The 13864-nt window shown below is 43.3% G+C and overlaps 1 protein-coding gene across 2 annotated transcripts in view; it reads left to right on the top strand.

Moving 5' to 3' along the window:
* LMX1A (LIM homeobox transcription factor 1 alpha) overlaps nt 1–13187 on the top strand; it is a 70671-nt gene extending 57484 nt beyond the window's left edge. For both annotated transcript variants that reach the window (XM_081914931.1, XM_081914932.1), the window contains 5 exons: nt 6110–6279; nt 8578–8655; nt 9809–9878; nt 11547–11720; nt 12362–13187. In XM_081914931.1, the coding sequence (XP_081771057.1) occupies nt 6110–6279; nt 8578–8655; nt 9809–9878; nt 11547–11720; nt 12362–12522 (653 nt within the window). In that variant the 3' untranslated portion in view covers nt 12523–13187. The remainder of the gene's footprint in view (nt 1–6109; nt 6280–8577; nt 8656–9808; nt 9879–11546; nt 11721–12361) is intronic.
* Nucleotides 13188–13864: the final 677 nt, after the last annotated feature.

Genomic DNA, 13864 nt, shown 5'->3' with positions numbered 1-13864 from the left:
TTGGCGCTTAAAAGGACGGCACAGTGCTCTTTGCAAGCCTTGTATGGTGCTTTAAAGCCACTCTCCCCCCCCCCCGCCAGCCCCATGGACTACTTTTGGCAGGTGAGTGACCTACCTGTGAATCACCTGACACCCTTATGACTTCAGTTGGTTGAGAGCTGGGTGGCCCTGCCCGCCTGTCAAAGTGGGCTTGCGGTGGTGTGGGGTGTCCCATCGGAACAGAACGGTTCACTACCTCTGGAATAAACGAACCCAAATCTGACATGAGAAATGGCAGCATCCAGAAACCAGAGCACTCTTTGTGGGAATGTTCAGGGAGGCAGGAGAGGATATATTGTTTAATTATATCCTTCCCAACTTGTGTTAACAAGTTCTACAGTTTAGCAGAGTAACAGTCACCTTTAAACTTACACAGTGGGTAGCTTTGCCAGGCTTGCTTAAGCCACTAAAACAAGTTTCCTGGTAATTCCCCTTTTATTCCCTCTTAAAAAAGAATAGATGAGACAGTTTGTATAAAAGTATAATATAGTTTACTCGCTCATTCTGTTCACAGATGGATCCCAGAAGGCAGACTTAAGTTACAAAATATATACACCTGGAATCTATCCCATAGGGAGATAGTTCCTTTGTCCTCTCTTGGCTGGAGCCAAGACAGTATCTCAGGCTGATGCTTCTTCGAAGAAAGCAAAATGGAGGGGAGAGAGATGTGATGGTCGGTCCTGTGCTTTTGTTACCTGCACAGGTAAAGTCACGCCCACCTCTGGTCACATGCAGAGGAAGTTTGTCCCAGCACAGGAGGAAACAGGAAGTTTATCTACCATCTGGACAAACATTCCTCTTCATGTCTAAACATGTCCACTCTAGGAATGTTGTATTTGACTATCCTGTTTTTCACACCCCACACTCTTAAGGTAGTCATACTTGAACAAATACATTTTAAAGGTTTCTCTGGTGTGAAGCTGCTGAATTACAATTAATCAAGGAGTCCAGTTCTGTTTATTTGGACCTGAATAGAGATTGGGGTTGTTGTTTTTTACGTAGATGCTGATGATAAACAACAAAGTTGTGTAATCCAACCCTAAACCACATTTACTCAAAAATAAGTCTCACTATCTTCAGTACAGTCTAGTCATAAGTAGGACTGGGCCATTAAGCTCTCACATGTAAACTAAAAGCACCAGTATATTTTCTATATTGCAGTCTAATCCTCTCAGCTTAACTTCTCAAAGGGCCGTCCTGATTTGCTACAAGCTGGCCTGAGAACCTGTTTGGTTGACTGGCAGAATGTAAGTTTTCTAAAAAAAAGCAATATAAATGTGGAGCACTCCATAGCTCAGTCAGTAGAGCATTAGACTCTTAATCTCAGGGCTGTGGGTTTGAGCCCCGCGTTGGGCAAAAGTTTCCTGCATTGCAGGGGGTTGGACTAGATGTCCCTCGTGGTCCCTTCCAACTCTACAATTCTTGGATTCTATCATTCTCTGTCTAAGAGAAAGGACAGACTTTCCCCCGTGACATTTAATTGTGAGGCTATGAGATTATGGCATCTACTTGACCAGTCATCATATATGTATCTTTAAAGACCCAGTCAGAAACATAAGGGAACAAGGAGCACAATGCAAACTTAGGACCACTTTATGAGAAAATGAAAATAAAGAGCAAAGCACTGGGAGCCATATGCTGCCCATAATCTGCAAAGCCCTCAGTTCAATGACTCCTTCCCTTGAGCCCCAGTGTCCAAGCCTAAGTAAACAGGCGTCTGTGAAAGAGGAGCCCCCTTTCCAATTAAAAGTGTACTAACATCCCTCCTTTCCCTAATTCCCTCTAACCAAAGAATTTCTTCATCTTCATACACGAAGCCGGTTCTTCATCATTCCCCCAGTGAGCCTTGGGGTTGCGCAGAGGTCACGGCAGACAATATAAACCGCCTGTAGTCCTTTCCCATGTGACACCAGGAGGAGTCTTAAAGATTAATTAATTCCTACCCTGTTCGAGGAAGGCTTGAAAGGCAGAGTTAATTAAAAGCATTGCCACGTTAAAGCAGAATCAACTTTCCATCATTTGGAGGGATTTGGCGAGCAGGTGTCTGGGGTGGCGGGGGAACACGGCCACTCTTCTTTCATGGGATGGGATTCCCCCAGACTTCTCTGCACTGTTCCCCCCCTTCCCCATCCATTTCAAAGCTTTTCCCTGTTTCATTCTCCTATATGGACAGATGTGGGAAATATTTGATCAACCCGTTTCTCTCTCTTTTTCACTTATATAATTTTTAAATTAATTTTCAACATATCATTTTCAACAATAATTAAACGTACTTTAACATCTTATACAGCTTTTTTGACTTCCATCAATCACATCTGAAAATTTTCCAATCTATTTATTTGATTTACATTTCTTATTTTCACTATTACATTTAAATCTCATAACTAGTATCTCTCTTCTTTCTCTTTTTTTGCAATATTTCACATATTTCTCCTTACAAAACTTCTTGTAGTCCTACTAGCGTAATTTGTTGATTGCTCTTCAAATAGTTTGTATATTTCTTCCAATCTTCTGTAAATCTCTGGTCCCACAGGTTTCAAATCTTTCCTGGCATTTTATCCAATTCTGCATAATCCATTAATTTTGTCTGCCAGTCTTCTTTTGTCGGTATTTCTTCTTGTTTCCATTTCTGAGCCAACAATACTCTTGCCGCTGTTGTTGGATATAAAAACAATTTTACATCCCTTCTATTAATATCCTCTCCTATAATACCAAGTAAAAATGCTTCTAGTTTTTTTATAGAAATGTATATTTTAACATCTTTTTCATCTCATTATATATCATTTCCCATTTACTTTCTTACATTCCCACCACATGTGATAAAATGTTCCTTCTGATCAGCCCGTTTCTCTAGTCATCCTGCGAAAGAGAAACAGGAATGTCTCCTATCAATAATGCACTGAGGGGCAAACACAGCCCCAGGGAGGTGTTTTGCTCTAGTTAAGAATCTGGCAGCATTATAGACACTGAGCTACAAGCCCAGACAGGAGTCCACACAGGCGCATGGAGACAGTGCTGAGTTCTGGAATAACATGCTTACCCAAATGATTGGCCCCCAAACACAAACCAACCAATCGTCACTTCTCCAATGTGATTGATTTCAGAGTGGCCAACATAATAATTTGAAGTCCAACGTGGGGTATCAGAATTTGAAAAGTTCAGTAGGCGTTTTCTGGAATCATAAATTCATTGCAAATTTAGCAGTTGAGGAACCTGTTGTTGTAAAGTGCCAGAAGGTTCAGAAAAAATCTTAAGCACCTTTGTCTAGGAACAGTGTCACACTACATACGGCAATCAGATGTGTTTATCGAGCACTTGTGCTGTTTCCTGCAGCAAACATAGGGACAAGATACATTCACTGTTGCCCACTTGGAGTTCAAAGTTCAAGAGACTCTGTGGAGGGAACAAAATCCTAAACAATAACAATATTTACACTATATTTGACCAAAACATCACCCACTGGTAAAAATGAGACCGTGATTTGCTAGCAGCTAGAAAATGGGTTCAGTTGGCGTATATTCTGAATAGACTCCAAGTCTTGGGACTTGTTGCCCTTTCAATTAAAAGTTGCAAAACACAGAGCATTTTCAGAAGTTGGTCCAAACTAGGAGTCTGCCTAATTTCTGAAACATGTGGGAATGCATAACATGTGTTTGCACAATGCAAACGTGACTCCTTTTTGTCTCATTGCCTCCAGTTTCCCATATTCTGCACTGTACAGTGTGATGTGCCTTTTAAAAAGGTTATTCAGAATCAGGAGCATACACTGGCTTTATTAGAGCAATCATCTCATTGTTTTCAAATACTATTCATTAGTAAAATGCTACTATTTTCAACTCTGCTCAGGCCTATTCCATACGTGCAACACATCATGAGATGGGACTGAGTTGGAAGTATGGACCATACTTAGTCCAGACTGCAAGTGAGGATTTGTTGTTTTTATTTTATTTATTTTTTATTAAAAAAAATTATTGGTTTTACATACTTTTATACATTTTAACTTTAACCATTTGAAAACATTAAAGTAAAAGGTTCTTTCAAACCTTCAGACCCTCTTCCTTCCCTCCAAAAGTTCCATATTAAAAAAATATATATTCTGCATCTTTTACTGTTATCTATCTGTTATATATCCATAGTTACTGTAGTTCATTTCACATTACAAGTGTCATTGTATCCCTGCCAATGATTTTAACTGTTTACAGTGGTCTTTTAAATACATTAAAATTTTATTCCAGTCTTTTAGAAATACTTGGCCTTCCTGGTTTCTGATATTTCCCATCAGTCTCACCATCTCTGCATACTCCATCAATTTAGTCTACCATTCTTCTCTAGTCAGCCCTTTCCCTCCTTCCATCTCTGGTCTAGTAGTATTCTTGCTGCCGTCGTTGCGTACATAAAAAGTATTATGTCTTCTTTTGGTATCCCTTCACCTTTTACAGTGGTACCTCGAGTTACAAACACCTCAGATTACAAATGCTTCAGGTTACACACTCCACTAACCGGGAAGAGTTACCTCAAGTTGAGAACTTTGCCCCAGGATGAGAATGGAAATTGTGTGCCGGCGGCAGCAAGAGGGCCCATTAGCGAAAGCACGCCTCTAGTTAAGAACAGTTTCAGATTAAGAACGGACCTCCGGAACGAATTAAGTTCATAACTAGAGGTACCACTGTATACCTAACAAAAAAACCTTCTGGTCTTTTTAACAAAAGTTTTCTTAAACAGTTTCTTTAACTCATTATACATCATCTGCCAGAAAGCTTTTACCGCTCCACAGATTTGTTGTCATTTTTAAATGCACCGTGCAAGTTGAAAATTATCACAGCTGGGTCTTGGTTTAGAGCCAGAACCATTCTCCACTGTTCTGCTCATTTTCTGTTTGCAAGGAACCGTTAATATGAGGGAACATTTTTTAAAAATGGCGCACCCCCCTCCATGTGCAACCTGAAGCGGCATAGTATTGAAGGCACACACTCTAGTGCCAAACATTTTACTGGAATGCTAACCTTGCCAAATTAGGACTACCTTATTCCAGACATTTACTTAGAGTAATGGCTTAAGAGCTTCCACACCTCAAGAATATCCTAATTGAAAAGCCTGCTTAATTATTCTTCAGTGGAGTTCTGGCTGCCGTGATGCATGCTTTGAGAGCCTTGAGGTGAGATTTCTCCAGTACAATGGGGACATTTTTAAAGAGCATTTGGAGTTGAGCTATAGGTTGGGTGTTAGCTAAAAACACCATATGATACCTGTACATATAATCTCTGGGCTTAATTCCATGTGTTACTGCTGACTTTAAAAGTTTGAAACGGTCTGAATCTAGGGTTAGGGTTAGGCTGTCTGAGGTTCCATTAGTGGCAACTGGAGCAAGGCTAATTCCTGCTTTGAAACCTTTGCCCAGAGAAGCCTGTCTGGTCATCTTGTTTCTAGTTTGCAGAAGGGTGTTTAAATATCCTTCTTTAGGAAGAAGAAGAAGAAGAGTTTGGATTTGATATCCCGCTTTATCACTACCCGAAGGAGTCTCAAAGCGGCTAACATTCTCCTTTCCCTTCCTCCCCCATAACAAACACTGTGAGGTGAGTGGGGCTGAGAGACTTCAAAGAAGTGTGACTAGCCCAAGGTCACCCAGCAGCTGCATGTGGAGGAGCGGAGACGCGAACCCGGTTCACCAGATTACGAGTTCACCGCTCTTAACCACTACACCACATTGGCATTTAGGCCCCTGGGAGATGGCTGCTGACTTGTTGTGTAACCAGATTTGAATTGATCTTATAATCCTCTCTTGACTGCTTTTTTTGACTGTTATTTCCTTACAACCACCCCAGCCACACCCCTGTAAAAGTTGCAAAACAGGAGCCCTGGCTTCTCTCCACTGTCTTTCATTTCCTTACCAAATGCTTCTGAATGCTTTGTAGCCCTACTTGTGCAAATTCTGAAATGATTCTTGAGCATCTTGCTGTTAGTATGGAGCTTTTCCATGCAGCTTCTCAATTTGGGGTGATTTCGTTTTAAGCAAAGGCTGGCTTGTGAATCGTGCTGTGTGGGATTTTATCCCCTTCCCCAATCTTTTAAGGTAAAAGTGATGATGAAGGGAGCCTGTGCAAAATGGGAGATGGCACTGGGAAAACAGCCGAGGAAAGCAAGGACCACAAGCGGCCAAAACGACCCCGGACCATCTTGACAACCCAGCAGCGCCGGGCATTCAAGGCATCGTTTGAAGTGTCTTCTAAACCATGCAGGAAGGTACAGTTTGATCATAAGAAGAAACTGGCACCATGAACACTGGAATCACCAGAGACAGCCAGTTTACACCGCATAAGATGTTGTTGAATTCCGTGGCCATAGAGTGACTCCTGTCTTAATAATTCCTAGACATTGTGCTCTGTCGGTGGCAGTCAGATTCAGGCGTGTGGTCCGCTAAACAGAATGCAGCCCAACAGACAAGTGTTGTGATTCCCAGGCACTTGACCATCACTCCTGAGCAGTCAGCAAAAGGAGAAGAGAGATTTAATGACCCAGGTTTGAGCCACTGTATGTAAATGGCAGGCTGATGGACTGCAAGTTGTGCAGCCCTGCTCAAGTCTGAGAGCCCCTTAACTGCAGGGAAAACTCAAGAATTGTGGGTTGTTTAGTTTAGAAAAAAGATTCCCTGCTGGATCAAACCAAAGGCCCAACTATTCCCACATCCTGTTCTCACAATGACCAGTGAGGTGCCCTATGGGAATGTTCAGGAAGGCAGGAGAGGATATATTGTTTAATAATATCCTTCCTAACCAGTTCTATGATTTAGCAGAGTAACATTCCCTCTTTAAACTTACACAGCGGATCGGTTTGCCAAGCTTGCATAAGCCTCTAAAATAAGTTTCCTAGTAATACCCCTTTTATTCTCTCCTAAAAAGAATAGACACAGCACAGTCTTATAGAAAAGTATAAAAAGAGTTTACTCACACATTCTGTTCACAAATGGATCCCAGAAAGCAGACTTAAGTTACAAAATATATACACGTGGAATCTATCCCATAAGGAGATAGTTCCTTTGTCCTCTCTTGGCTGGAAACTTCTTTGAGGAATGGAGTCAGAAAGAGAGATGGCTGCCTGCCCTGTGCTATTTTGTTACCTGCACAGGTAAGGTCACGCCCACCTCTGGTCACATGTAGAGGAAGTTTGTCCCAGCACAGGAGGAAACAGGAAGTTTATCTACTGTCTGGACAAACATCCCTCTTTATGTCTAAATATGTCCACTCTAGGAATGTTGTATTTGACTGCTCTGTGTTTCACACCCCACATGCCCGTGGAAAGCCCCAAACAGGATTTGATCAGCACAGCACACTCCCCCACTTCAGTTCCTCAACGGCTACTGTTCAGAAGATGTGGGTGGCGATGTGGTCTAAACCACTGATCCTCTTGGGCTTGCCAATCGAAACCGCATGACAGGGTGAGCTCCTGTTGCTCTGTCCCAGCACCTGTCAACCTAGCAGTTCAAAAGCACGCCAGTGCAAGTAGATAAATAGGTGCCGCTGTGACGGGAAGGTAAACGGCATTTCTGTGTGCTCTGGTTTCCGTCATGGTGTCCCGTTGCGCCAGAAGCGGTTTAGTCATGCTAGCCACATGACCCGGAAAGCTGGCAAACACCGGCTCCCTCGGCCTGAAAGCGAGATGAGCATTGCAACCCCCTAGTCGCCTTTGACTGGACTTAACTTTCCAGGGGTCCTTTACCTTTTTTTACCTTTACAGAGAAAAACTAAAGAGTTGTGGGTTGTTTAGAAAAATAATAATCCCACATTAAACCATAAGATCCCTGCTGCATCAAACCAAAGGCCCAGCTATTCCTGCATCTTGTTCTCACAATGGCCAATGAGGAGCCCGTGGCAAGCCCTCGCCCACTTCAATTTCCCAGCTGCTACTCTTCAGAGGCATATTGCCCCTGGATAGGACATAGTCATTGTAGTTAATAGCCATTTCTCTAAAGCCATCCAAGTTGGTGTCCATTGCCACCTCTTATGGGATAAAATTCCATAATTTATGCACTGAGCAAAAAAGCGCTTTCTTTTGACTGTCTTGCATCTTCCAACATTCAGTGTTATGAGACAATAAGGAAAACCTTTCTTCACCCGCTTTCTCCATGCCATGTGTAATTTTTAAAACTTCTATCCTGTCACCTGCTACTAGCCTTTGCTCTAAACCAAAAAGTCCCGAATGCTGCAACTCCCCCCCCCCCAGGGGAGTTGCTTCATCCCCATGATCACTTTTGATGCGCACTGATCAGTATTCTGCGTGTTTTCACAGCTCCCCTGTTTGGAGACACATGTTTCAAATCTGACTGCCGAACTCCAAAAACTTCCCGTTCTTAAGGTTTTGGATTTTGGTGAGAAATCTAGGGAGCAACTGCAAACACTGAGATTTTGTGCCGAAAAATGAAAAAACCCTTTTATGAAAATGTTGAAATTTGTGTTGAGAGTCCTACACATTTAGTATTTTGCTGATGCTTTTGCCTCTCTTTTAAACGAATAATCATGTCTGCTGTTCTGACATTTCATGAAGGTAAGGGAAACGTTAGCAGCCGAGACGGGTCTGAGTGTCCGAGTTGTTCAGGTCTGGTTCCAGAATCAAAGAGCTAAGGTAACAACATTTCTCCTTGAATCACTTACTACATAATGACGCTGGGGCCTTTCATCCATTTTTAGATAGGAGGGCTACCTATCTAAACAGGAGATGTAGTCCTAGTTTGGAGTCGGAATAGGCAATTTGCAGATGGAATTTTTGGATTTGGGAAGCTGTCTAACAGACCATTGGTCCGTCTAGCATAGTTGCACTGAGCTGCACAGACTGGCAGAAGTTGCGTGGCAAGTTCCCGACCCCCCAGGTGGAAATAATGACACATGACACAATTATTAAGGTTAATGGGCTAAAAAAGGCCACAACTTTATTGGTTACAGGTGATGAGCGGTATTGGCTTAGGCATTGGTCCTAACTGACTATATCCGACTATACCCGTCCGCTCGAAGTCCGGGAAGGGTTAACCACCAAGAGGGGGAGTCCTGCTGATGCACATCAACTAGGAACTCCCCTGGGGTCACTGCTAGGGGGCGTGCCTTAGGCCCTCACCTACCTAGGCTTTGGACAGGGCCACACCCCCCAGAATCCTTTATCGGACTACCCTTCAATATACGGGGCAGGTGATGGCACTACCTCCCCTCTTCCATCTACAGAACTATACCAATGCCTAACCGCCAATACCTGAAAAGCTGTGACGATTTGCTGTGAGGCAGGTGAAAACCAAGTGGCTGGTGCCAATTTGCCAAGTGGAAAAATTCCTACCAGGCCCCTTAGCGGTGACCAACCAAGGTCCATAGCAAGGTCAAAGAACAAAACCTTAGAGGGCGGGAGGGTGGGAAAAGCAGGAACAGGTGGCGAGCGGCAAAGAGGGAGACCCCCGGCCACGTCCTGCCTTTATAGGCCCCCTGAACCAGCCAATTGGTCGGCCAGGGGGTGACGTGGCTGGGAATCCCCCCAATCGCGCTGGGGCTGGCCTCCACCCACCACGCGTGTGGAGGGGCCATGAAGCCCGCAACCCCACCTCCTCCTAGGGCGGAAGTGGCTCTCTCAGACAGGGCTCTCTCTCAGCCCATCTTAAGATGCCCATCTTAAGAACTATCAGAGTGTAACGGCAGCATCGTGCTTCTGCTAACCCTGTGGATGCTTTTCCACCATTTAGGAAAAGAAGAGGAAGGGATATTGGCTTGTTCTAACCTTTCCTTCCTTTTTGTAACAGATGAAGAAATTAGCAAGACGGCAGCAGCAGCAACAGCAAGATCAGCAAACAACACAGAGGCTCACTTCTGGTAAGCCTGTCTCCTAACCCGCTTCTGTCACAGGACCTGCCAGTTCCCTCTTCCTTTAAACTCCACCACCTACAGCCAGGATTCTGAAAATGGAAAGTGAGTTCTCTTTCCATAGAGGCACCAGGAGTTGCTGGACAGGAGGACCGAATAATTTCCTAGCTCCCCTCCTTTCAAATGCAGGTTCTGTGCTTCCTACTTAAGCCAGAAGGCAGAATATGCCACGTTGAAGGAGGGAGGGCATCAACAATATATGGCAGCCAGTAAACCAGTCCTCTGCAATGGGCAAGACTTCATTTCCTTGGAGTCTTTAATAGTATGCCATGAACAGCTATGGTCCTCCCCACAATATTGATTTGACTTATCCCATGGTTTCGTCAACACTCAGTTCTTGGTGTTACCTTGAAAAACTAGAATTTATTGATGTGGAAAAGTTATGATTCACTTCTCCTTGGCTCCTAGGACAGCTCGGCTGCCATGTCCTACCTGGGAACTCTCCTCAGATTGTTGTTGGTTTTCCACTGTAATCTCCATAGCTTTTCAGTCCTTAGCTTTGCTTCCCAATTTCCCTTTACTATATAGGGCTGAACATGCTTCCCATCTCAACTCTTCTTTCCACGCTTAGATCACTCTTCTAGCACAATGGCCCCTCTTTTGCATGATGCGCACCTGGTCCTTCAGGGGCACAGTTACTCCATTCAGGATCGGGGAGTCCCCATACCTGCCCACCCCCTGTCCCCCAAAAACAGTACTTCTGTCTTGTCAGGATTCAACCTCAATCTGTTAGCCGCCATCCATCTACTTTAAAGTGTTTACACTTCCTTCTGCAAGACAAAAAAAGAGGAGATTCCTGATCCAATGTCCCGAAACCCCCTCAGATGTATTGAACTAAACCCCCCCCAAAAAACCCACAAGTCTGAGATCCATACATTTATCTTTCAGCATCTTTTCTGGATTGACTCTAAGACTGAACATGTTGAGGGTTCTTTTGCATGTCAAAGAATGAAAGAAAGAGAGGGGGGGAGAGAGAAGGGGATTGAACATGGGAAAAAAGGGCCTTCTCGGTAGTGGCACCCACCCTGTGGAACGCCCTCCCATCAGATGTCAAGGAAATAAACAGTTATCTAACTTTTAGAAGACATCTGAAGGCAGCCCTGTTTACAGAAGTTTTTAATATCTAATGGTTTACATTTTGTGTGTGTGCTTTAAGCCGCCCAGAGTGGCTGGGGAAACCCAGCCAGATGAGCAGGGTATAAATATCATCATCATCATCATCATCATCATCATCATCATCACAGGAGTCCTGTCTTACAGTGAACTTGGCATCCGAGTTCCAAAGGAGCTTATAGTTATATTTTTCATGAACTTGATAAAATGTAGGTCTGGCTGGCTGTGACCCTTTAAGCAGCTCATGTATTTGAGTCGACTGATGGTTTAATTCATTTATTCCGAGACTGAAAAATGAGAAGTCGTATATGGGTTGGTTGGGTATGGCTTTGAAAATAGGGGAGCTGGGAAAGAGTTCACACCTCCTGGGACTGGAGAAAAAAGTTCATTAAGAAAAAAGGCACCAGTATAGAAAAGCCAGGTCTTGCTGACATAAGTGAAATAATAAAGTATTGGGAGACTGATCTTATGAACTCATGCATTTTATTTGCCATTGTCTTCCAGCTCAGACAAACAGTGGCAACAACACAGGCCTCGAAGGAATCATGAACTCTTATACCACCTTGCAACCCCCTCCACAACAAGTATTGGTCATTGATCAAAGTGTTTACAGCTCAGACCCCTTCCGGCAAGGGCTCACTCCGCCACAAATGCCAGGAGACCACATGCACCCTTACGGTAAGAACGGAAACCCTGCATATTGCACATTTTGAGGGAGCCGTAAATTGAGTCAGAGTTTGAAACGGCTTCTTTCTGTATGTCCCATTGCAACGTGGACTAAGAGGAACTCCTTAACAATGTGAATTTAGGATGTCAAGAGCCCATAGTCCTCTAAGACAATATCCATGCTGGGTTTGGGCTTCCAGGCTTAAGCTAGTGGAGCTTGAGATTTTAAACGTGTCTGGTTTCCATCTAGATCAGGCATAGACAAACTCCAGATGTTTGGGACTACAATTCCCATCATCCCTAACCACTGGTCCTGTTAGTTAGGGATGATGGGAATTGTACTCCCAAACATCTGGAGGGCTGGAGTTTGCCTATGCCTGGTCTAGATCCTTGATTCAGATTGTATGTCTGTTTAGCTACCTCAAACACGTGAGAGATATTATTATTATTATTATTATTATTATTATTATTATTATTATTAGATGGCTTAGTCAAAATTCTGATGGCACTTCTGAAAGAAGTTCTCGCGTGCAAGCGCCATTAAAAATAATGGCGCAAGAGCCCAACTCTCCACCCAAGCAGCTTCCGTTCATTTCAGTGTTCTGTGAGTGGATTGTGCCTGAGTGGAACAAATCTTTCTCTCTGTTCTGAAGGTTCTGAGCACCTTTTGTGTGAGATGGACAGTGACGACACCTCCCTCAGCAACCTGGGCGACTGTTTCTTAACAACTGTGGAACCTGGGCCCTTGCAGTCCAGAGTGGGGAACCCCATTGACCACCTGTACTCCATGCAGAGCTCCTACTTCACGTCTTGAGGCATTTGAGGCTCTGAGCAGACCACGGCTGGGCTCACTGCAGGTGCCACCTGGAGAGAAGGAGAGGAAAGGATTTTAAAATGGCTAGCTTCGTTTCCCATTTGAAAAAATTCAGCGGAAATCAGGAACATTTGTGAAGGAAGAATTCAAAACTAAACTCCGTTCTCCTTTCGCGAACCCATTTATAGAACGACTTTTTGAAACTGAGTTTTAAATTTTGAAGTGTCAAGGAATGCATGAAAGAAGACAAAAACTTATCCCCCCCCTCTTTTATTTAAGGCTGTCTTGAAGGCAAGTTGCAAAAATCAGTACTTTAGGCTTAGACTAGATAGGCAAGCAATATTTCCCACTTTGAACTTTGGGGCTGAAACAAAAGTTCCTCATTTGGGTGGACTACCCTTTGGGGGGGGGGAACTTAGATAATTTTCAATAATTTGTGCATTTTGCAATCCTTTTTGGCAACCCTGGTGGCTTCTGCGATTTCTGCATTGCTATAATTTCTTCCTTGGTTGCTATTTCTTTCTCCTTCCTGGATTAATCCCGTAAGTGAACCCACCTTATCAGAATCACATAGTGAACAGGATGATATCAGAATGAAGTCAGTTAGATCTGGGCATGTGAGAGTGAGAGCAATTTAAACTAATAAATGAACATTATTATTATTATTATTTTGCAATGAGTGACAGAAAATAATTGACATGGGAGGCATTTTTGACAATGCCAAAAATGTATGGAGGGGTGAGAAGGTTCATGGTTTGTTCATATAGCTATCAGTTTGGTGCCTGACAAGCATGTGTGTCAAGGTGTTTGAGTGTGTTCATGAAAGGGCATGTGCATTTATATACAAGATACAAGCGCACCTAATATTGCATCAGGTTTATCTCTTATGGTAGAAAAGTTCTGCACAGCAAAAAATAACTTTATTTTCTGAGTGAACTATATTTAAGAAATTGCTCAACGCACTTAAGTTATGAAACGAAAGAACCGGGTTTTCTAAAATATCACATTTGGTTTGCAAAGACGGAAAAGCAGAGTTAGAGCAGCAGTCTCAGCTGGAGGCAATTTGATGCTTCTTTCCATTTCTTCATTGGTTTTCAAATGAAAATCCACGTCTGAAAATATCAGGGTTACCCATCCTCCCTTCTGCATGCAATCTAGTTCCATTAGAATAAAGAAAAACTCTGCTGTTGACTTCAGTGCAATTCGGGTTGCAGCCAACATTAGTTCTATACAAGAGAATTGTCATCCCAAGAAAGAGACACATCATGCTTCGTGTCCCATCAGCAGCACAGAGGTTAGCCTTGTACATACATGCAGAGGAAGCCCTTATTCTAAATGAAGG

Source organism: Podarcis melisellensis (genome assembly GCF_964234715.1).
Source record: "Podarcis melisellensis genome assembly, chromosome: 6".
Taxonomy (NCBI): Eukaryota; Metazoa; Chordata; class Lepidosauria; order Squamata; family Lacertidae; genus Podarcis; species Podarcis melisellensis.
Note: the sequence above shows the minus strand (reverse complement) of the source record. Positions and strands in the feature narration are given on the sequence as shown.